Source organism: Myotis nattereri, assembly GCF_964212035.1.
Source record: "Myotis nattereri genome assembly, chromosome: 9".
Classification (NCBI taxonomy): Eukaryota; Metazoa; Chordata; class Mammalia; order Chiroptera; family Vespertilionidae; genus Myotis; species Myotis nattereri.
Window position 1 is genome coordinate 52,999,657 of NC_138084.1, and position 23,070 is coordinate 53,022,726.

Here is a 23,070-nt window from a genome sequence, read left to right on the forward strand (position 1 = left end):
TATAGCATATATGATGTTCTTTATAGCATGTATCATATATATATATATGAAATAATTAAATGTCCTTCCAAAGTAATCAGTAAGATGTCTGGAAATAATAGCATAAACAAGAATACTTTTAAATGTATAGCTTTAAAAATGAGGTCACAGTTAATTTCTAAACATTGACTGAAAATACCATGTTTTTTGTTCTGCCATAATTTATCACTGTTGAATTCCTTTGGGGCATTTTAGATAGTTCCAAAAATACCTTGTTATTCAGACATTAAAAATAAAATTGCATCTCCTCACATGCATAGTATGGAATAGTCATCAATCTTTGCTACATTGCTATTTTTATAACTCAGGATTTATAGTCAGTCATCTTCTTAAGGATAAAATCCTATAGTCAGGGAGCCACTACAATGTCCATTCTTGCTACCACCCTGAGCGCATGACCTCTCTCTATCCCTTTCCTATCTCACTGCTCAGCATTCAGAATACCCAAGCTCTTGCAGAATTCAGCTGGACTCTACATCCTAGATTTCATCTTGGAAAAGTACCAATGGGTAGAATTTGTAGGCAGACAGCTTGGTGTTATGAAGAGCCAAAGAGACCTGGGTTTGGTTATTATCAACTGTCAGGGCTTGGGCAAGTCCCTAAATCTTTCCTAATGTTTGTGATGTAGGGATATACTTAGCTTGAAGGGTTTAGAGTAAGCATTGGAAATCATGTTTATAAAATGCCAGATACACAGGAAAGTATAGTGGCTTTAATTTAATTAGTATTCATCTTAGGAAGCCCCTTCTAATGCTCAGACCTGCCCAACATGATGACCTGTCTGGGAAGGAAAGAGCTTTTTGTCATTGAAAGTCTTTAGAAGAGGTTGAACAGTGACTAATCCTAGATTCAAGCAAAATAAATAAAGATTATTGGGATCCTTCTAATCCAAACATGGTTGAAGAATTCTCACCTGATCTGGTCCCATCCTACAGTTCCAGTGCTTAGCTTAGAGTCTGGTACAGAAAAGGTGCGAAAAACTTTTAATTTCCACCTCTTTTATCTTCACCGTATTCCTCCTCCACCTTCTCCTAATGGGGTGGACACTGACTTGCTACCTTCTTTCTTATTTGGAATATACAGTTCGAAAAGACGACTCCCTTCCACTTACTTGGTTTTGAGGTAACTGAAAAAGGGACTTCATATAGAATGGCCTCTGGAATTCAAGAAAGCAAGTCTCATGCACTCATGACAATAGTGCATGGGCTATATTAGAAAAAGTGCATGAACTTGAGTCTGAACAACTGTGGTTCAAATGTGAGCTATACACTTCCTAGCACTATGACATGAGGCAATTCACTTAACCCATCTATTTCCTCGTCTATAAAATGGGCTAATGCCTATTTCATATGTTCATTTGGTGTATTAATATACTCCAGGTGAAACACGTTGGACAGTTTCTTACAGATGTATTACATCCATAATATGTAGTATGTATACAATAAATGTTACTCTTCTTCATTGACTTTATTTCCTATTAACTAAAATTGACTCCTAACCCAGCAAGAAGTTGAGGGTGGCAAAACCTCACAATGTTTATTAAAGACATTACTATATGTCATAATTAACTACATCATTTAACATAGGGTGATAGTGTAAGCTAATGATATTTATCCTATTCATTACAGCTTCCTGAGAAAATAATCACTAAAGATAATTTGGCATACAGTGAAATAAAATAGGAGTATCCAGTGAAGCTAATTTGGGAATACAGAAATGAATGCTAAGTACAAAAAGCAAGCAAGGCAACAAAAACCTGTCATCATTATCATGAACATTATATAAAAATTAATTCATACTGAGACATTTTGGGAATCCTTTTTATAAGATGAGATTTTCAAAGTGAGAAAATTCAGTTATGCTGTGAGGAAAACTGATCAAATGTGTTTAACTGAAATATCTGGGGAATAAATATGCTCACAAAATCAGGTCTCATTCAAACATAATGTCAATAACAACATGGCATAGTAACATTATTTATGAGCCACATCCTAAAGGCATCTCAGATACTATTTGTAATAACCCGCAAGATTGGCATTAACAGTCCCTCACTGTAGAGGAGAAAACAGACTGAGAAGTTTGATGTCTTGCTCAAGATCACTTGGTGAGTAGGAATGGTATCTGGATTTGAACCTTGGTCTGCCTTATTCCTAGACCTCCTCCCATTGTCTGCATCATTATTACAGAAGACACACTGGAGGACTTCTACAAGAAAAGCAGAGGCACACGCACTGTCAGTCGGCTTCTAGCTACCCTGACTCCTTGCCCAGCCTTGAGCCTGCCATCAGCTGCGGCAGCACAGCCTGTCATCGCTGCCTGGTCTCCCACTTAAACTTCCGCCAAGACATATGTGTCAGTCCTGGATCCTGGATGGGCTCCAATCCCTGCTTCTCTGTTCTGGCTCTCGAGATGTAGAACAAAATGCCACACACAAGACCAGTCACAAGGCTGGGCAAACACCACAGACCTAGGCACCACCACTTGGGTGGGGCTGTCTTTTCTTCCTCTTGGATCTATTCCCAATCATGGTTGTCCTAGACCTTTTCCACTCTTCACAGGTCCCTGTCCCCAGACCCCTGCTCTTAATCTCAACACAGCATTTTCTATTTTCTTCATGATGCAAAATTGCATCCCTGGCTGGTTTTGCTCAGTGATTAGCACTGGGGATCAAGCCCACAATCCTGGCAGGTGCCCTGACCCTGAATTGAACCGTGACCTCCTGGTTCATAGCTCGAGGCTCAACCACTGAACCACACCGGCCAAGCTATATTTGTTGATTGAATGAATAAATGAATCACAAGTAACATTAGCTCTCCTATTCTTGAAATTCTCTCCTTAATGTATTGCTGCAGTACTGACTCTCTTAGTCTTCTCTACTAAACTTCTTTTACTCACCCTTCATAGTAGGAATTTTTAACCATCTGGTTGTCTTTGAATGCTCCCCATTCTCACAGCATTAACAATGGTTGGCACTCAAATCAGTAGTTGCAGCTCAACCCTCACTCCCTCAGTGCTGTGTTTCAGCTGGTTGGTCTTCACTAACGTGTGGATGCCTCACTGTCATCTTAAACTCCAGGCTTAAAACTTGGACAGGTCCTTTGACTTTTCTCTTGGTTTCCCTTCTCTTGCTGTCACTAAGCCTTGATAATCCCCTCAAATATTTCCTTTTCCACTCCCTCACAGCAGCCTCTGCCCTACCACCCACAGCCATTCTTCTTGACTTTTGTAATTCTAATCCATCCTTCCTAAATATTATTTCCCTAGTGAAACTGTGCATCACCTCCCAGTTTAAACCACTTCCTATCATGTATTCTCCTTCTGTTTAACTGTTACTGCATATGTATTTGTTTTGTTAAGTCCTCTGACTATAAACTCGACAAAGGAGAGACCATCTCTATTTTCTTCACCATTGCCTTCTCAGAGCCTCACTTAACATCTGACACCTGAAAATATGGGCACGTACATTAAATGGAATGTGAATAAATAACTATTTATTTAGATCATTTAACCCCAAAGAGCTTTAATGCTGACTTTCATTTGGGCCTCACAGTATCATTGAAGCAGGGATGTTTACACTAAACCTCTAAAGAATTTCACCAAAAATGCTTAAAAATAAAGATGTTTTACACACTTAAAGGGTGCTTATTTTATTTGAGGAAAGAATACTTGAGCAGAACCTGCAATTTCCTTATTATGCCAGATGAATGAGGTGTCCCTGTGCTTTGACTGAGTCATCTTTCTTTTAAAAATGAATGTGCCGTCATTACAAGAAAGACTGGAAAGTGCCACGGTTCACTTGAATCACGGTTTCAGTTGTGTGCACAGAAGTAGGGTTTACTCAGTTTCTCCGAAGAAAACCCCAAGATCCTGTCTTGTGCTAAATCAATGACCTTTATTCCTTCAGATTAGATCTGAAAAGAAGCACAAAATATTGGAGAGGATGTATTCCATCCAGCTGGGCCATGGGTGCTGAAGCAAGTGGTTCAGCAAATGAAGGAAGCAAACATTTACCATTCACACCTGCAAAGGACAAGCAGTTCTCTACCACAAATGCTTCTCCTCTGAGATAAGCAAATAAAGCCCAACTCACAAAGTGCCCCACCATAAATCATACTTTTATCAAAACATTAGCATATAATTGGATACTTGGGTCTCAAGAGCTGGGGTTAGAGAAAAACTGGATTGGTCATATAAATGATAATAATTACCATACGCAAATTAGCCAAGTCTTCAACTTTGATGATATTCTCAGTGACAATACTAAATAAGAGACTGAAAAATAGCTTTTGGGGCTAGGAAGGTTTATAAGAGCTCCTGGATCATATATTCTTAGTCCCTCATAAACTTAAACCATAGATTAAAAATAGTGCTATAAGTATTCAGTTATGCAAGGTTTAAATGTATACATTAGAAAATGCATATATATGTTTAGGTAGAATCTATTCCCCAGAATAACACATTACCACTTTATTTTCTTCTCTGCTTAAGTAGTAGTAATAATAGCAGTCAATATTTCTCAGCATATACCTTACTAAGTGCTTATAAATTTAATTTACAATCTCATGCAATTCGTACAATATGTGTTTTTACAAGCCATTAGCATTTCCATTTTGCACTTTAAGACTTGTCTTCAGAAATTTTAAGTATCTTGCTCCTTTTCCTACTACTAATAAGTGATAGGAGCTGAGTTTTTAACCTAGATCTTTCAAATTTACAAAATTTGCATCTCTTTCCTATGATAAACTATCCTCACAGGTGCCAGGTCTTAAGTCACGCAGAGTCTAGACTTGGGTCCTGCCAAGTATTTAAAAGAAGAAACAACATTTCTCTTCAGACTACAGTTTTCACAATTAGACCTGGTTTTGAAAACTAGCTTAGCCCATTTTTCTCTATAAACTTGAGTAATGTTATTTATTGCCCTCCAATTCTTCATTGATAAAATGGGTCTATCACCTAGACAATAAATCCTTCATTTATACAGAAAACATTAATAAGCACCTACTGTGTGCTAGGCATCATGCTGGGCAGCAGGGAGAGAATGATAAAAAGAGCCCTGGCCCTCATGAAGTACACAAGCTAGATTTTCTAAATGTCTTCCAAAATGCATACCACTGTAATGATTTTAAACAATTGATATTCAAATGGTTTAACCACTATTGAACAGAGCCCTTCCTAATTAATTACTTCTTTATTTTTACATTCACAAAAGATGCATTTTTCTCTTCTTGATTGTGTCTAATACACAGAAGCCCTATCTAACCTGAATTTATAGGTAATGACTGGTTTACTCATTTACATATACATTTGTTATTTGTGTGTATGCACACAAGCACACACTCATTTCTAGAAGGATCTGAGGTGGCCTCTTAGTTAATTTAAGAACTTCTTAGCTGATTGCTCTTTAGCAGTTAAGTTAATCAGAACAATTTCTTAAAGAGAATGGAGCATTCAAAATAGTTTAGGAAACAAAAGGGAAATAAACTAGTTTTAACTGGACTTAATGCTGAAGGAGTTACACAGGGCTTGATGATTCAAGTTTAGCTGGGTTAGAGAAAACGATGGTGCTGAGAAGCACTTCACGCAGAGGGGAATTTCCAGTGATTTCCTTTCCCAGAACACCAATGGGCTGAGTTCCTGCATCATCTCTGAAGCTGGCCCTCATCCTATAGAGTTCTTGACTAACTCTTCTTAATAGTCCTACTATAAATCCTTCAACTCTGTTAAAGATACGGACAATACCTGGATTTAGAGGCTGACAGAGATATGAAAGCTGGTGTCAGTTTATAAGGAATAAAAGCAAAACAAATTCCTTCCAGCGGTTAGAAAATGATAAATTATTTTAAGATGTTAACTCCCCAAATAGAGGTTCCTGTGGGATGTCATGTATAGAGTTATTCATTTACCCATTCATTCCTTAACCAACATCTAGATGTCAGGGTTGAGGACTGAGGAATTCATTTCTTTCTTCATTCAACATGTATTTCTTGAATACCTCAATTGCTCCTTTGCTCTCATAAGGTTGAGCTCAGTAGAAATGTATGAGGCTAAAAATACCCTAAAAATAATGTATGATGGGTATAATTATGCGAGAGGCAAGAGAAGCTTTCACAAAACTAGGCCAGGTCCTTCCTCTTTGAAACTAACAGTAGGGCTCATTAGCCTAAACAATTAAACATAAAAGTTACATAGACCATTCATTCAACAAACATATAATTAGCATTAGTATGCTATAGGCACTACACTAGTAGTCAGGTGTTCAAGATGTCAAGTCCCAGACTCTTTTTTTTAATATATATTTTATTGATTTTTTTTACAGAGAGGAAGGGAGAGGGATAGAGAGTTAGAAACATCAATGAGAGAGAAACATCGATCAGCTGCCTCCTTCACACCCCCTACTGGGGATGCACCCGCAACCAAGGTACATGCCCTTGACCGGAATCGAACCTGGGACCCTGCAGATCGACACTCTATCCACTGAGCCAAACCTGCTAGGGCTAGTCCCAGACTCTTGACACCTTGTGTTATTTATAGCCTGGTGACAATTCAGCTCTGTATGACAGAAAGAAGTCCACAATTCCATGGGAGCATAGAGGAGATATGGTGGCCAGGAATGTCTCCTATGAGGAGATGATGCGAACTGACTTCTAAAAGGATTAGCCATACTATTAAAATTTCATTGATTTGTTCTCTCCTTAGAAAGAGCCCAAACCATTTTAAGACACTGGCCAACTGTAGAAGGATAAATACTCAATTTATTTGCTAAGCAAACTAATGATATTATTGCTGAGCAGACAAGTAGAATGTTTATATGCAATCATTAAGTAACAGTGCAAGGTGCTAGATGGTTCATAGCCAAAAGCAGCTATGCAGAGAGTGCCTTGAAAGCTCTGAACAGACAGGCTCTACCCAAGGCAAGGACCTCAAACTGTCCAATACATCAGGGTTATTCATTTAAAAGTAAGCAACTGTAGCCTGGCTGGCATGGCTTACTGGTTGAGCATCGACCTATGAACCAGGGGATCATAGTTCAATTCCCAGTCAGGGTACCTGCCCAGGTTGCAGGCTCAATCCCCAGTATGGGGTGTGCAGGAGACAGTTGGTCAATGATTCTCTCTCATCATTGATGTGTGTCTCTCTCTCACTCTCTCCCTTCCTCTCTGAAATCAATAAAAATATTTTTTTAAAAAATAAAACAACTGTAGTCACACCATATGAAACACCTCATTAATATTTTCTAAATGGCATATTGGGACACCTTAATAAATTCATTATACTATAACATAGGATTAGATTAAATGGAATTGAGTCTGTGATGGGTAATAAAGGATTTTCCAAACTATCGCTACCTCTAAAGCACAATATTAGGTCCTTAACATTAATATTCTGGGACTGAGAAAATTTATTTTAGCAAATCTGCTCTTCCAGAATGGAAATAATCTTGATATGTTAGCTAGGTATTTTTTTTTTTAAATATATTTTATTGATTTTTTACAGAGAGGAAGGGAGAGAGATAGAGAGCTAGAAACATCCATGAGAGAGAAACATCGATCAGCTGCCTCCTGCACATCTCCCACTGGGGATATGCCCGCAACCCAGGTACATGCCCTGACCGGAATCGAACCCGGGACCTCTCAGTCCGCAGGCCGACGCTCTATCCACTGAGCCAAACCGGTTTTGGCATAGCTAGGTATTTCTGTTTGTTTGTCTTTTGATGCTGAATCTTTCTAAATCTATATAAGTTTATTCATTATCTCTTAACATGCTAATAATTGAGTTAAAATTCAAGTTAAAATTGCTGCACATTTTTCCTAAACTGTTTCAGGAGAAAATCAAGTGAAAGAAAACATCATCAATTAAATGTAAAGAGGACAAATTAACTGCAAAAGAAATCTAGGTTTTGCCAGATAGATCTCATCTCTAAATATCTATATAGAGAAGACAGACATATGCCAATGCCAAATGCTCAGTCGAAATTGCAGAATACCTAGTTGTTCTAGAGAAAAATAATACATTTTGAGTTGCCCTTTCCGGTTAGAAAATTTAGAAATTGCCTTCCTGAATCCATATGAATGGAACAAAAAATAGCTATGTGGTCTGGCAACATCAAAAATTTGCTAGGCCTCCAAATATTATTATGAAAGCAAACACCTAGATTTTCATTTTGTTAGTAAAGAACTGGTTCATCCCAAATCAACTTTACAGTAATTGTTCTCTGCTTCCCTAGAACTCAGAAACCCTACCATCTAGAGCCTGAGTGTGGCTCTTCCTAAGCCTTAGGAGTACCCTAATTAAGTTAATAACAATGTACCTACCTATATAGTTTAAGTTTAAAAAATTTGGCTCTCAAAAGAAATTTCAATCGTTATACTGTTGATATTTGGCTCTGTTGATTAATGAGTTTGCCGACCACTGATCTAGACCATCTTTACACAGAGAGTAAGATTTTCATTTTTCAAATGTATATTTGGGTCCACAAATCCTCATGACAGAAGGAGCAGGGCTTTGGCACATACAAATTCTTACGGAGTTTCTTGGCTTAACACTAAAAGTATAAATAACTGATCATGGAACTGTACATGAAACTGATCTGACTGGAAGTAAGGAAGTTAAATCCATGTCCTGAACTCCTACAGTGGGACTTAAAAGAATCAAAGAGAGAGAGCCAACAGTGCTTTCATCTGGCCTAACTACATGTGCTCACTGCTACCAGGGACACAGAAAACATCGCAGTTCCAGGCCAGGGCCTTCCTTTTAGAGGTTAGAAATCACAGGAAAGAAGGGGACCAACCAATAACTCAGTCATTCAACTCAACTCTGCCCTTACCATCTGAAATGTTTATGCTCCGTGGACAGCTGCAATTTTACTTGATTTGGTCCACCTTTGCTGAGCTCCCACACTGCACCCTCAGCCCTTCACGATTCAATATGGGTAACACATACTCATTTTGATCACTTTTCTGCCCTCTGTTCTTGGCAGGATCCTGGAAATACCTTGGTTGATTGCTTTGGAAGCATGGTCAGTCACTAGGAACTGCTTAGGGAGGGACAAACAAGGAAAACAGACTTTCCCAGAAACCTGAGCTTAGCCCCCAGTAACGATCACTACATACTTTGTGACTTTGGGAAGGCATCAGGTCATTTAGGAAATAGGAATATGAAAGAGACTTTTAAAAATGTCCTGTCAACCCCCAACTAGTTATTTGATCACCCAGTATCGTGGAAAAAGAGCCTGACACTTGAACATCTCTAGCAAAGAGAATTTTAAACTCAACGTGCTTTAGTTGTCCTCACCTATAAAAGATCTACTTCATAGAGCTATTGTGTTGAGGGACAAAAGATAACTCATTTCAAAATGCCATCCATAGAATAATGATGACCATTCTTTTTAAATTTAAGAGCAATATTAAAGGTTTCTTCCTAAGTAGTCAGATAAAACCTCCACAAAGAGCTGAGCCCTGCATTAGGCAAGCAAATGCACAACCCCCATCCCAGCCTCTTAAACCCTCTGACCATCTTCACCTGAGAACCTCATTGAAATTCTGTCTACTTCACCAGAGCAAAGGTGCAGTTTGCACAGCCTCATTTCCTATTTCCCTACAGTTATTATTTTTTTCTTTGCAAACTTTTCAAGATAAAATTCAACACCCCAGAGCTCTGGAGGATGCCTGATCTCCCTTCAGACAAAACAGGCATCCGGTTTCGACAATAAATGAGATCATAGCATCCCTACTAATACTGCCGTAGATAAGAACCTGTCAGCATTTTCATTATAAAACCTTTTTCTTCCCTCTGGGTTGAGAGATCAACCATAGCAATTTGCTGGGAAATAGCTCTAGCAAGGCTCAAGCACAGAGCGAAAATATTTTCATTTTACAGAGCTTGAGAAAGGTTTACTTGGGAATTAGGCAGGCGGCAGAATTCCAAGGAGCATGTCTTTCTGGTGGTCATTTGGCCTTTTAAATAAAAAAGCTATGTGCTTTATTAAATTATTTTTTTTACTGATATTAAAACAAACTTTTCTCAGGCAGCAGATGTTAGGAAAGGGCTATCTACTTAATACCTCCAGGAAGCAGTGGCTCTTGTAACAGCTCTAACAGCTCATATGACTGAATCCAGCTCACTGGAGGTGCTTTGGGGGTTGGGGGCATTCTCTCACAGACTTTCTGAGATAAAATCCTTGTGGGAGACTTATGCCAGCATTACTTCAAAGGGGAGAAAATGGGATATAGTGATAATATGCTAGGGTTTAAAAATAAGATCTTCCTAGCAAAATGATGGCACACTGAATATTCACCAAAGGGAGGTTGAATATAGCTAATACCTCATCTGGTTTCCACAGTAAACTTCGTTTCCCCCACTCCTGAACCTTAGGTTTACATTGAAAAAGCCTCTTTCTGGGCTATGTCATTCCGTGCTAACATACACAAAAGTGAAATGGGAAGAGACTGTACCTGAAGCAGTGAGAGGAAAGAAACTACTAAGCTCTATTTAACGGCTACTATATGCCACACAGTATGACAGTGTTTTCTTATGTGGTTAGTATAACAAGCCCACTAAATCTATATTATCTCTGTTGTACAGATGAGGACATTGAAGCTCAGAAAGGTGAGAGAGCTTCCCCAACATCCCAGAGAGGTTGTCCAGTCACCACACCTTTAAATACCAACTTCTGCCCTCAGGACCTGCTTCCTACTTCTAGGCTTGCCTGCTCAAGGGTGCATTCAGGAATATGACTCACCAAGGTGTAGTCTAACACTCTCCTGCTCCCCCTCCTCCTTTTTCCCTTCCCTTCTTCCATCCAAGAAGAAGGTAAACCTTCAATGCCATGCCACTAAATGTCTGGTACCATGACCTTTGAACACTAGCAAAGAAGTGTTGGATCATAGTTATCAACAGTAGACTTGAGGCCAAAACCAAACTTCGTTTTCTTTCTGGCCTAGTCCAAGACCTTGAAAAGACCAGATTAATTTCAATTACCTCCAAAAAGCCTTCTCTAACTATTCTTAAAGCAACCATTGCTTCTTTTGTCCTCTCGTTGACTATAGCAGGGTTTCCCAATCAATTGGAATATGAGACTATTTTTAAAATATAAGCTATTTTGAGGAACCTCACTTGATATTAGCTGTACATATGAAGAGATGGTACCATATAGAGTGGCTCCCTTCATGGAACTGTTTTGAGTGGCAGGCAAGTTCATTCATGTAAGGTCCTTAAATAGAACCTTGTGCATGGTGAGCACTCAATAACAGTTAGCTTGCCCTGTCCTGTTTGCTAATTTTTCCATGTGTATTTCTTAGTGCTGGCACACTAGCCAAACTGAAAGGATCCCAAGGGAAGGACTCTATCTTATTGTGTTCGACTTCCCATGAGTTGTGTGCCCACTATAATGCTAATAGATATGCTCAAGAGAGAGCTAGAAATTGATTAACTCACTAGTATACCTATCATTCCACAAATGGATACTTTTGCCAAAGACAGTGAGGATAACTGAAGAAATGGCTCCAGGGAAAAATTCAATCTCCTAATGTTAGATAACAAGCCAACTCACACAGTAGGAGCCACCATGTTATTTGAGACCTTATTAAAGTAAATATCATTAATCATTATTTGATGCTATCATTATTTGATATATAATGCAGTGATATTAGTCCTTGGGTGGTTTAACCTATAATGTGGATGTTAAGGAAGTCAGAATGCATTAGACCAGCCTTTTGCAGATTAAGACTGTTTTTAATGTGCTCACTTGTCAAATAAAATGATTTCCAAATACCCCAGAAACTTGGACAAAACTTTAATAAAGATAATGCAATAAAATACCACCACAAATAATATATTTTATATTAGAAATTCCAAACACACACACACACAATGTTTAAAAATACTACATTATTTATGAGGTTTCCAGAAGCCATAATTTATGGCCATGTTCTTGTTCCATTTGACCCAATCATTTACTTTTTTATAGGAAAAATTATTATTGAATACTTAATCATCACTGCAATATACAATGTGTTCATAAGGCTGACAATATATAAATATAAATGGAAGTCATTAAAATAGCATTGAATGATTTATATTATGCTATATATGGAGTTATAATCTGTGATTTATAATTAAATAAATTCATGACCTCTTAGAGAAACAAACTATAAGATCCCATTCAACAAGATACCCATGACATGAAGATTCAATTGAATTTATAATCTATTAGTTCCTCTATAACTTATTATACAATAATAATTAACTAGTGATAACATGTCTAGACATCTCAGCCTAGGTACCAAATGTATTAGTCAAGATTTTTCAGAGAGAAAAAGATATTTATTATAAGAATTTAGCTTATGTAATTATGGAGGCTGAGGAGTCCAAAACTCTGCAGCTAGCAAGTTGAGACCTAAGAGGACCCCAGTGTAGTTTTAGTATAAGTCTGAAGGTCTGAGAACCAGGAGAGCTGATGATATACATTCCATTCTGAAGACCAGCCAGCCCAAGATCCAAGAAGAGTTGATGTTTCAGTTTAAGACTTAAAACCAGAGCCCTGACCGGTTTGGCTCAGTGGATAGAACGTCGGCCTGCAGACCGAAGGGTTCCAGGTTAGATTCCAGTCAAGGGCATGTACCTTGGTTGCGGGCACATCCCCAGTGGGAAGTGTGCAGGAGGCAGCTAAGTCGATGTTTCTAACTCTCTATCCCTCTCCCTTCCTCTCTGTAAAAATCAATAAAAGATATTTTTTTAAAAGACTTAAAACCAGAAAAGACTGACATCCCAAGTCAAAGTAGTTAGGCAGAAGGAGTCCTCCTTACTCAGATTTTTTGTTCAATTCAGGTCTTTCACTGATTAGACGAGGCCCACCCACTTTAAGGAGAGCAATCTGCTTCACTAAGTCCAGAGATTCAAATGTGAAGCTCACCCAGAAGCACCCTCATGGCACACCCAAAATAACATTTAGCCATGCCTGGGCACCCCATGAACCCATCAAGTTCATACATAAAATTAACAGTCACACTAGGATAACACATTGAATAACGTATAGTCTGTTTCAGCTCTAGGAAGTTTGATAGCACAAGAAGTTTTGAGGCAATTTACTAAAAGAAAATGACAAACTGTAACAAAATACACACTATTTATTTTTTCACTAATTCACTCAGTAAACATTGACAAACACCTATATAATTCACTCATCCATTCAACAAATATGTATTGATTGCCTTGTATGAGACAGACATAAGTCTATTTACTAGATCTTTTAGGCACTGTATGAAATGAATATGATATTGCCCCTGACCCTAAGGACCTCACCTTTTAGATGGACAAATAGAATAAGTCACAAATTAGAATTCATATTAAAATTAAGATTTAAACATTAAGTATTAGATGTCATGGGCATCCAACTCTAAAGGTTATTATGATAATTAAGTAATTTTATTCAGAAGGGACTTGGGATAATTTTACCATATGAACTTTGGAAATTCATGAGGATATACATGAGTACCTGACAAAAGGCTTCATGCGTAATATAAAGTAAGTCTGAGGTTCTTCAAGATCCTAGATTCTATGACCCAACATTCCCTTTGATGAACATATTTTAGTGACTGTACAACATTTAACCTTCCCTATCTTTTGACAGTTAGGCTCCCCACCTCAATTGTTTTATATTAAATATTAAATTTGAAAAGGACCTTATACTGGCAAGAACACTTTTTTTCCAATGGGACACAAGGCCTATGCAACCTGCTTCTTTGGGACACTCAGTACCTGTTTCACTCATTAGCTCATTTTTCATTTTCTCTTTCTGGGTCAGATTTAATCTAGGATTTCTTTTGGTATGAATTACATAATCTTTTAGATTTTGCCTTTTGTTGCATAAACACACTTTAAAAATGTGTTGGTAGGTTAAAGTACATACATTTCGATGTACTGACTGAAGGAAAGTGTCCAGTTGACTATCAATAATCTCTGACTTTTCACCATCTTGCAAAGTGGCTTTAACTAAATGGAAGACAAAAATATGTACTGGATATTTACCACATTCCAGGCATTGTGCTCAATGTTTTCGTAAGTGTTACATCACTGAATCCTTACAACAGTCCTGTAAGCAAGGTGTTATTTTTCCTGCTTTTTGCAGATAAAGCTTGTCAGTTTCTCTTCTCTCACCTTGATTGTCAACTTCTGCTCCATAGTTAGATATCATGACATAGAAAAATTACACTGAGTTAGAAATGAGGAGACCTGGTTCTAGCTGTGACCCTGTGATTTTCTGTGTGCTCTTGAGAAAGTCACCTCTTCTCTATATGGTTTAATAATTTTATCTGGAAAAAGAGAAAATAAATACTTAGGAAAGGGTGTACCAAACATCTCTCAAAGGAAAAAAAAACACACAGCTTTACAATAAGACTGCGTCCTCTGATAGGTGTGCCTTACATTCAAATTCAGATTGATTCCGAGAAAGGTGTGTAAAAATTATATTTTTACAAATAGACTCCTAACTTAAAGGCACTTATAGGAAGTTGCTATTTGAAAAAGCCCTATAGTTAATTATGGAAATGAATGTAGGCTTTAGACATAAACTGCTTGGGCTCTAATTAGGCTCTGCTACTTAAAAGCAATGTGACTACAGACAGGTTACTTAAACTCTATATGCCTCAATTGCCCCATCTCTAACATGGAGATAACTATTATACCCAACTCTAAAGGTTATTGCGATGATTAAGTGACTTGACATTTGTAAAGCATGTAGAACATGGTAGCAGGTTAGTGTGTATGTGTTGGGATAAGGACTTACGTCTTGACTATAAATAGCTGTTACCTTAAGGTACCCATGTTGAACATGAACAACTAGATTTTTAAAATATTAGATATTTTAAAACTTGGATACACCAATATAGTCATGAAATTGATATTAAAGTCTAACAGAGTTTTAACCTTATTCACAGAAAAACAAATCAATTACCTATTATTCATAAATCCATAAAATAGAGGAAAACTATTTAAAGCTGGAGAATATTATTATATCTGAAGTAACTTGTGATAGTGCAAATTTATATGGGCATCATTAAAATAAATGTAGCACTACCCATAATCAAGAGTCTTAAAACATTTAAAAGACATGCCTTAGTAATTCTACTTGTTCTAGACTATTTAAAGGAAATAATGCCAAACCCCAAAAATACCTATTCCTCAAGTTATATATATTTTATTTGACTGACTTTTAATAAAAAACTTGGAAGGAAAAAAATATATATCCAAAAATAAGAACGTTTATTAAAATATATACACAAGCCTGGATGGTGTGGCTAAGTGATTTAGTATTGACCTATGAAACAAGAGATCACAGTTTGATTTTTGGTCAGGGCACATGCAGGATGCATCTCAGTCAATGACTCCCTCATGATTGATGTTTCTATCTCCCTCTCCCTCTTCCTCTCCTTCTCACCCTCCCTTTCCCTTCTCTGAAATCAATAAAAACAGATGAATATATATATATATATATATATATATATATATATATATATATATACAAATCTTAATATAATCTTAAAACATTTAAACGTGAACTTAAGGTGACTGAAACTACATCAAAAAATACATTTTATGAACATCATCAATAACAAAATAGTACCAGAGTAATATATACTAAAATATTAACAGTTTTAATCTCCAGTCTTTTAGGACAATATATTTTCTGAAATTTGTTCTATTTCTGATTTATATTTTAAAAGTTTATCTCAATGAACATGTGTTACTTTAAGATAAAAATAAAGAGCACAGCAAAATAGTCAAACATTGGCAAAACTCAAAATATTCCCTTAGAGAACAACGGTCCTACCAATGACAAAAACATACATATTGATATATAGCTTAATGAATCCTCTGTGACTACCACCATTTTATAACAAAATTGGTTATGTATAACCAAATAAACACGTAAGCAAACAAAACCACTTCACCAGGGAGACTTTCTAAGCAAGAAAAGGAGTCCTGGGAGAAGTTGGAGAATGCCAGGGGGTTTCAGGGAGCTGTCCACCACAGAGGTTCTGACCAGCACTTTGATGCTGGGGGATTATAATAGCACCTCTGGAAGTTCGTATTCCACAGCCCACTTCCCTTTGCTCATCTTCCTCTTTCCTGGTATCTCATCATCTTTCTATCATCCTTCCTGCCCCTTTGACCCCTCCTTTCTCTGTTTGCCTGATAACTATGGAGGTTGAAAGAAGTAACACTTGTAATGCACCTAAAATAGTTTCTAGCTTTTATAGATATTTAATCAAGCTAAATTATGGTTTCCCTTCCTTTTCACCTTTCCAACTCATCCTCCTTTTTTCCATTTTCTTCAATTTTCGTCGCTTTCTTATTATCACTCTTCTTTCTTTGGGGAGAGTCACCATAGAAACTCTACCCATAATCAAGAGTCTTAAAACAGGGAAGTTGCTTTCTACCAGATGATCCTTGTCTTTGAGTGTGAGGTAGTTCATGCAATGTCTAAACATTCACTTGAGGGTGGCTGAGGAGGTTCCAGAACTCTACAACATTTTCAACAACTTTTCCCTATCCTAATCCACCAAGCAGGATATTAAAGGCACCTAATGTGGCCTAGGAACTTGATTGTTTGATTCTGCTGAGATGTTAAATTAACAAACGGCTATTGATGGATGTGGGAGAAGTTCCCTAAAGTATGAAACCCATTTCAGTAACATATTCTTCTGAGTTAAAAAAGAGCAAAAGAATAATTGTAGAGAAATTACATTAAAAAAAAAACATTTAGAATATTAGGGGAAATAACAAATATTCCATGAGGTGTTAATTTGTTTGTTTTGCCTCAGAAATGGTGGCTGGGAAGAGGAAAGTGAAGGGAAAGGGCCTAACAGGGGCTGCTGACCTTTGTAATGCAGCTACAGGCAAGATAAAGAAAGCTACACAATACATAGGCTTGGCCATGGGATTACATTCAGAAGTTAAGATTTTGCAGGGAGAGAAAACAGCGAAGCAAAAGTAAAGCAAGTATCTATTTTCCAATAATGACACAAACACAACCAAAATTGGAAAGCCCATCAGAAGTCCCCCTTCTCCATGGAAAGTCCATTAATTACCAAAGCAAGATTTTATGATAATGACATATGGTCTGGGGCAAAAAATAGACTGATATAATGGGGAAATTTTTTTTTTCCAAACAAAAAAATCTTTTTTTCCTATGAGACTTTTAAAATAAAGGAGAGGTATGAAGTGGAATTACCTCCCTCAATAGACTTATAATTCTTGAAGGAAAAGAATGGTGTCATAATCACATTTGTACCTCTAATGTCCATCACAGTGCCTGGGATATAGCCTAGCATGGAAAGACTCTTGACATTTATAGTCATAAATCATCATCAGTTAACTAAACTGATTGACAGCAAAGGTAGGGGGTAAAGGGGCCACTGGAAATTGCTAAGTGACAAAATAAAATTATTTTGGTTTTCTGCCTTGAAAGCTCAAGTTACTCAACACCCTGCAAGCCATTACTAGGTTTTGGAATAATAACAGTTTAAGTATTTTTGAAACTGACAAAGTCTGGCCTACACAGGAACATGGTTTCAGACTTTGTCATGCTAAATATCTTCCAAGATAGACAAATAAATATCTGTCCTAATAATTTTAGTTTCAAACTTACTAGATACTATTGGAAAGAATACTTTTTTGGAGGCTCCATACTGACAGCTATATCTCAATGAGTTTTTTTGGAAATAATTGTTTAAATTACACGTTCATTGCTCAAAGATTCAGCTAAAATCGTTATTTTATATTTTTTCTTAAATCAATCTTATAATTAATATATTCACCTACCACATCTTTTGACTTTGAGACCATGGGGAATAAGAGCTGTTTATTGTCACATCTCCAGTGTCTGGCATTTATTGGGTGCTCAGTGGATGGGTATTTGTTGATTAATGAAACAATAGTACCAGGTTTTCATTAATTTTTATAAATCCATTTTATGTTGTGAATGTTTTATCAAATGTTTCCAACATTTTACATAAACACCTAGCATAGAGAAAAATAACCTTAAGAAAAATAATGATCAAGCTCATTGCAAAGATTGCAAAGATTAACAAGTTATCAAAGAACTATCCCAACAATCAAAGAGGTCCCTCCTAGAAGTGATGAGCCCCCTTAATGGAACTATAAAAATAACAGGCAACATAAAAGTATCACTTGATAAATGCATATATACTTTTTAAAATTGCATGTCTTGCAATGACATATGTAATGCAGTAGTTATTACTGTGGCTCTTCTACCTGAGGAAGCTGAAACTTTAGGGAAATCATATATATATATATATATATATATATATATATATATATATATATATATATATATATATATATATACTAAAGGCCCAGTGCATGAAATTCCTGTACTGGTGGAGTGGGGGGGTGGTCCCTCAGCCGGCCTGCGCCCTCCTGCTACCGCCGCTGTGCTCACCAGCCCGGCTTCTGGCTGATCAGTGCTCCCCCTGTGGGAGCGCACTGACCACCAGGGGGCAGCTCCTGCGTTGAGGTTGTCTGCCCCCTGGTGGTCAGTGCATGTCATAGCGACCAGTCGTTCTGCCAATGGGCTGAAACCACCTCTCTGACATCCCCCTAGGGGTCCCAGATTGCAAGAGGGTCCAGGCCAGGCTCAGGGACCCCACCGGAGCATGACTGGGGCTGGGGAGGGATGTGGGTGGTTGACCAGCCAGGGAGGGATCACGGCAGGGCTCCAGGGTGTGCATGGCCCGTCTATCTCAGTCCCCATCAGCCAGACCCCAGCAGCAAGCTAACTTACTGGTCAGAGTGTCTGCCCCCTGGTGGTCAGTGCACATCATAGCGAGCAGTTGAGCAACCTTAGCATGTCATTAGCATATTACTCTTTGATTGGTTGAACCGCCAATTGGATGACTGTACACTTAGCATATTAGGCTTTTATTATATAAGGTATACTGTATATATACTAGTACATCTTGTTTTGAAATCCAGGCCCATATGACATGCAATTTATGTTCTGTTGTCACATGTCAGATAGTGTTGAAGAATTTCACAGGAGAGAAGGCTCTATTATTCTCTCCATATCTAGGTTTCTAAGGTGGGAGGCTTATAACAACCAGTCTATAATAAACCAACTATTAACTATAGCTACGATGTAATTACCAATTCCATTATATGCTTGGCAAAATGAAATGGAATAGACCCTCTAAAAGTATCACTTCATTTTCATAGAGACCTGATTTATTTTCCAAAGAATAATGTCTACCAACACCCATGATTTGGGTGTTTCACTCTATTGACATGGTTCATCTAACAAACTGACGTTGTTAAACTAGAATACCAAAAGGAAGAGAATGTAAAGAAAGTTAAACTAATGTAATTCCCCAGCCTTAAAAAGAAAGTGAGCTTGTAATTATGCCAATTTCCTTCAGTGTTCTGAAAAGCAGGGGAAACTTAACAACAGTATAAAAGAAACCTGTTTGAAAATGAGCTTAAAGGATTGAGTGCATATTCAACAACATTCTCCATAACAACAACTTATTTGATTATTAGCTTGTGTTTAATTTCCCTTGACAAATGACTCACCTTTATTAATAATCATTTAGCACTGCAAAGCACTTCTTGTAAGTTTACAGGGATAGATTTTAAATAGTTGCCATTGCTAAGATGTTGCTGTAAATACAATTAAGAGAGTGAGTGGCTAGCAACATGGGGAGAGGGTGGCAAGTTGTGTGCAGAGAGGAGATAACAAGTTAGTTTTCGGTGGTGTTCACTTACATACATCTTCCTGACAGCGGTGAGCACACAAACCTTCAACAACTCTAAGACCTTTTCAGGGGTTTCCAAAGGAGTATAGCTACTCTTCAGCATAATCAATATATATAGTTAACTGACTCTAAGGTGCAGCTTATCTTATTGAGTAAAAAACCCATAAATCTCTGGCAGTAACTTTACCATTAAATGACTTTATGAAGGATATCATTGCAGAATGTTAGAGCTCAGGAGAATCATCCCATCTACACACCTCAATTAATAGAATAAAACCTGAGGCTCAGAAAAGAGAGAAGATTCTATCGGCATAGTCAGTATAAGACTCAAAATCCTGACTCACAATTTTCTCATGAAACCTACACCCCCTCTGAGCACGCTCCATGAAGTTGAACGTGTATGTTTCATTAACGTGACTGCCTAACATGCTTGCCAGCTGTCCAACCCAGTCCCTGCTGCTGAGTTTCAGTACAGTAGGGAATCCTGTGATTATTCACTTAGGAATGTGAATTTTCAGTTATTTCAGATAACGCTCTCTCTCCTTAGAGTCTCCATAGAAGCCAACATGTTTTAGACAAACAGGCCAGACCATCCCACCAGCTTTTCACAATGAAGAGAAATGAAGGTGTGTACTAGGAGTAAGGGGCCGTGAGTTCATACCATTTCTGGGCTAAGACTGCTCCAATACCAAGTTCCGCGCACCTTTTTCAGGAGCTGCATTACTGAGTCCACTACAAAAGTTTCAGACCAGGAGCAAACCTCATTTCCTTGGGAACACCAATCACCTTTACAAAAATCTGGGGTGGGACAGTTATTCACCAGAAACTTCACTAACTGCGCCACCTCTTGTTACAATTCCCGAGTGTTGATTTCAAGTAGATTGTATAAGCTCAGAGAAAAATACACAATTGGGGGCAACATGAGCTTAGCTCTAATTTTTTTTTTTTCCTATCTAGAATAAAAATAAGCCCCTCCGCTATTAAAGTGCCAAATTGCAAATTGATACGTTCCATTTCATCTCCAGGACAAGTATCCCCGAAGCTACCCCCTGGCTGACCGCGGGTCGCGTGGGTCAGGGTTCCGGGTGGCGGTAACCTGGGATGAGTTCAGGACGCCCAGAAGAGCCGCCAGAAGCCCAGGCGCTAACTAAATCTGAAATATGCAATGAGATCCCAAGTGGAGAGCAACCTAAGGCGCCCCCTTTCCGAAGCGTATCAGCTCTCGGAGCCTCTGCACCTCACGCACCAGGGTCCTGTCACGACCGAGTTAGCAACCCAGCATCGGACGCCAGAAAGTCCCTGTCCTCGCCAGGCCCCCAAACCCAGCCGGCTCCCAGAGAGAGCAGAGCAAGTCTTGGTTCGCTTCTGCCGATCGCTCCCCCGACAGGCAGACACAGAAACAAACAACAGAAGAATTGGTCGCACCCCCACGGGAGGCAGCATGCATTAAAAAGACATGAACCTCGTCCTACCTTGCATCCAAACATCAACGACAAAGTGTTGTTGGTGCAAGCAACTTTGCAGTGGCAAATCATTGGTGTAAAACAGTCAGGGTCCTTAACAACAGGGGACATTCCTTTCGGGCTGCGGCAGTGGCAGCTCGCTGGGGGACGCGAACACGGTGCTCGCCGGGCATGTGGAGCGACAGCCTAGACCGAGCGGCCGCTCGGATCGCTGCCCCCTGCGCCCGGCACAGCCATCCCGGCGCCCGCCCGGGTAGAAGCCACGCGCGGAGGGCAAGTACCAAGCGGGTCTCCCTTCCCTGGGGAATGATGCGTGGGGGGGAAGGGACAGACCAAGACGGGTTTTCCCCCCCCACGATGGTGAATTGGGGTTGGGGGGGGGGAGGTAAAATTTTAAATAATTAAATAAATAAGTAAAAATAAAAGGAAGCCAGGCTCTCTGAGCGGAGGGTTCAAAGGAGGTGGGGCAGTATTAGCATGTAAAAGGATGTGCCCGCCTACTCGCCCCAGTCACACAAGATTGTCATGAGAGCTGAAGGGGGCTGAAATTATTCTCTGAAGGAAAAAAAAAAATACTGCAGCTCCCGATTTGGTAAAAAGCCAGTGGCTTGCAGCAATCCCGAGTCACCGTGGGGAGCGCTGGCCGGGCAAGTGGGGTGGGAGGGAGGGGCCGGGAGAGGGAGGGAGCCTGGCGCTGGCCAGCCTGACCCAGCCCGCCCTGGTGCGCTCAGTCCCTGGGGTGGGTGCGCTGGGGCTGTCAGCGCTCATGTGCCCCACAGACTACATCCAGCCCCCTTTCCTGCTGCTGCCTGGCGTAGGCGACCTCTGAAGCCAGTGCCTGGGAAGGGGGAGGCCTGCCTAACCCTGCTGAGGGCCACCTCCAGGCCCTCTGGCAAAGGCGTGCCTGGGTTGATGGCTTGCAAAGGGCCCTAAGGTAGAATGAGCTGGAAATGGTTTCCCAGAGGCCCTCCTAGGCCTTTGACTTGGAGGGGGGAGGGGAGAGGGGGGAGGGGGGAGGGGGTGCGGTGGGGGGGGGGAGGGGACGGAGGGCAGAGAGCTTACTTCCTCCCTGGAAGGTAAATTCAAGCCTTAGAACCAAGGCTCTATCTCACATAACATTTTTTTAAAACTCAAAAAGAGCCCGCCCCCTCCCCACATTGATGTCTCCGAAGCTCCAAGAAGGCCCAGAAGTATTTCTGTAGTTCCGGAAGTATGAATGTCAAGACTGGTGGATGCTTTATTGGCTTTTTCCTTTCCTTTTTTTTCCCCCTTCTTTTTAAAGTGAGGCTGTCAAAATTGCAAAAGACCAAAAAATATTAGGCATGTGGCTGGCCCAGCTGCAAAAATGCTTATTGAAGACAAAAATTTAAAAAAAAAAATAGTGATAGGAAGGGTACAGACAAGAAAGTGGATAAAACTAGCACTGCCGGGGTGCCACCTAAGTGCCTGGCACTCTGCCCCACAGACTGTTGGTGGAGCAGAGCAGGACATCAGGGATCAGAATCAGACTCTGCTCCTGGTGGTGGTGAGAGGAGGTGGCTTTGTGTCAGTTCCAGTGCCTGAGCCTGTTTGCCTCTCTGTAAATGGGGCTATTAGCCCCTCCCCTGCAGAGCTGTCATAAAGACTAGAGATGATAGACAACACATTTCTGTGGTGAGCCCATTGGTACCTGGCGGCTGCTCTTGGTTTACATACATAGCTTCTTTCATATCTTCGCCTGAGACGTAAAAGTTATTTGGACACATTTTCTTAGAGGAGGAAACTGAGGCTTATAAGGTTCTATCACAGTGGTTCTCAAC

The 23,070-nt window shown here is 39.3% G+C and overlaps 1 protein-coding gene across 4 annotated transcripts in view; it reads right to left on the bottom strand.

Annotated features, from left to right (window-relative positions):
* The window catches only part of DLG2 (discs large MAGUK scaffold protein 2), a gene marked incomplete at its 5' end in the record, with an annotated part of 1,947,716 nt that overhangs the window by 1,150,429 nt on the left and 774,217 nt on the right, over positions 1 to 23,070 (bottom strand). Inside the window, one exon of one of the 4 annotated variants that reach the window (XM_081100117.1) lies at positions 21,281 to 21,382. The exons of the other annotated variants lie outside the window; for them this stretch is intronic. Within the exon in view, the coding sequence (XP_080956243.1) occupies positions 21,281 to 21,382 (102 nt within the window). Of the gene's footprint in view, positions 1 to 21,280; positions 21,383 to 23,070 lie in introns of those variants that run through there. 4 annotated transcript variants of the gene reach the window in all.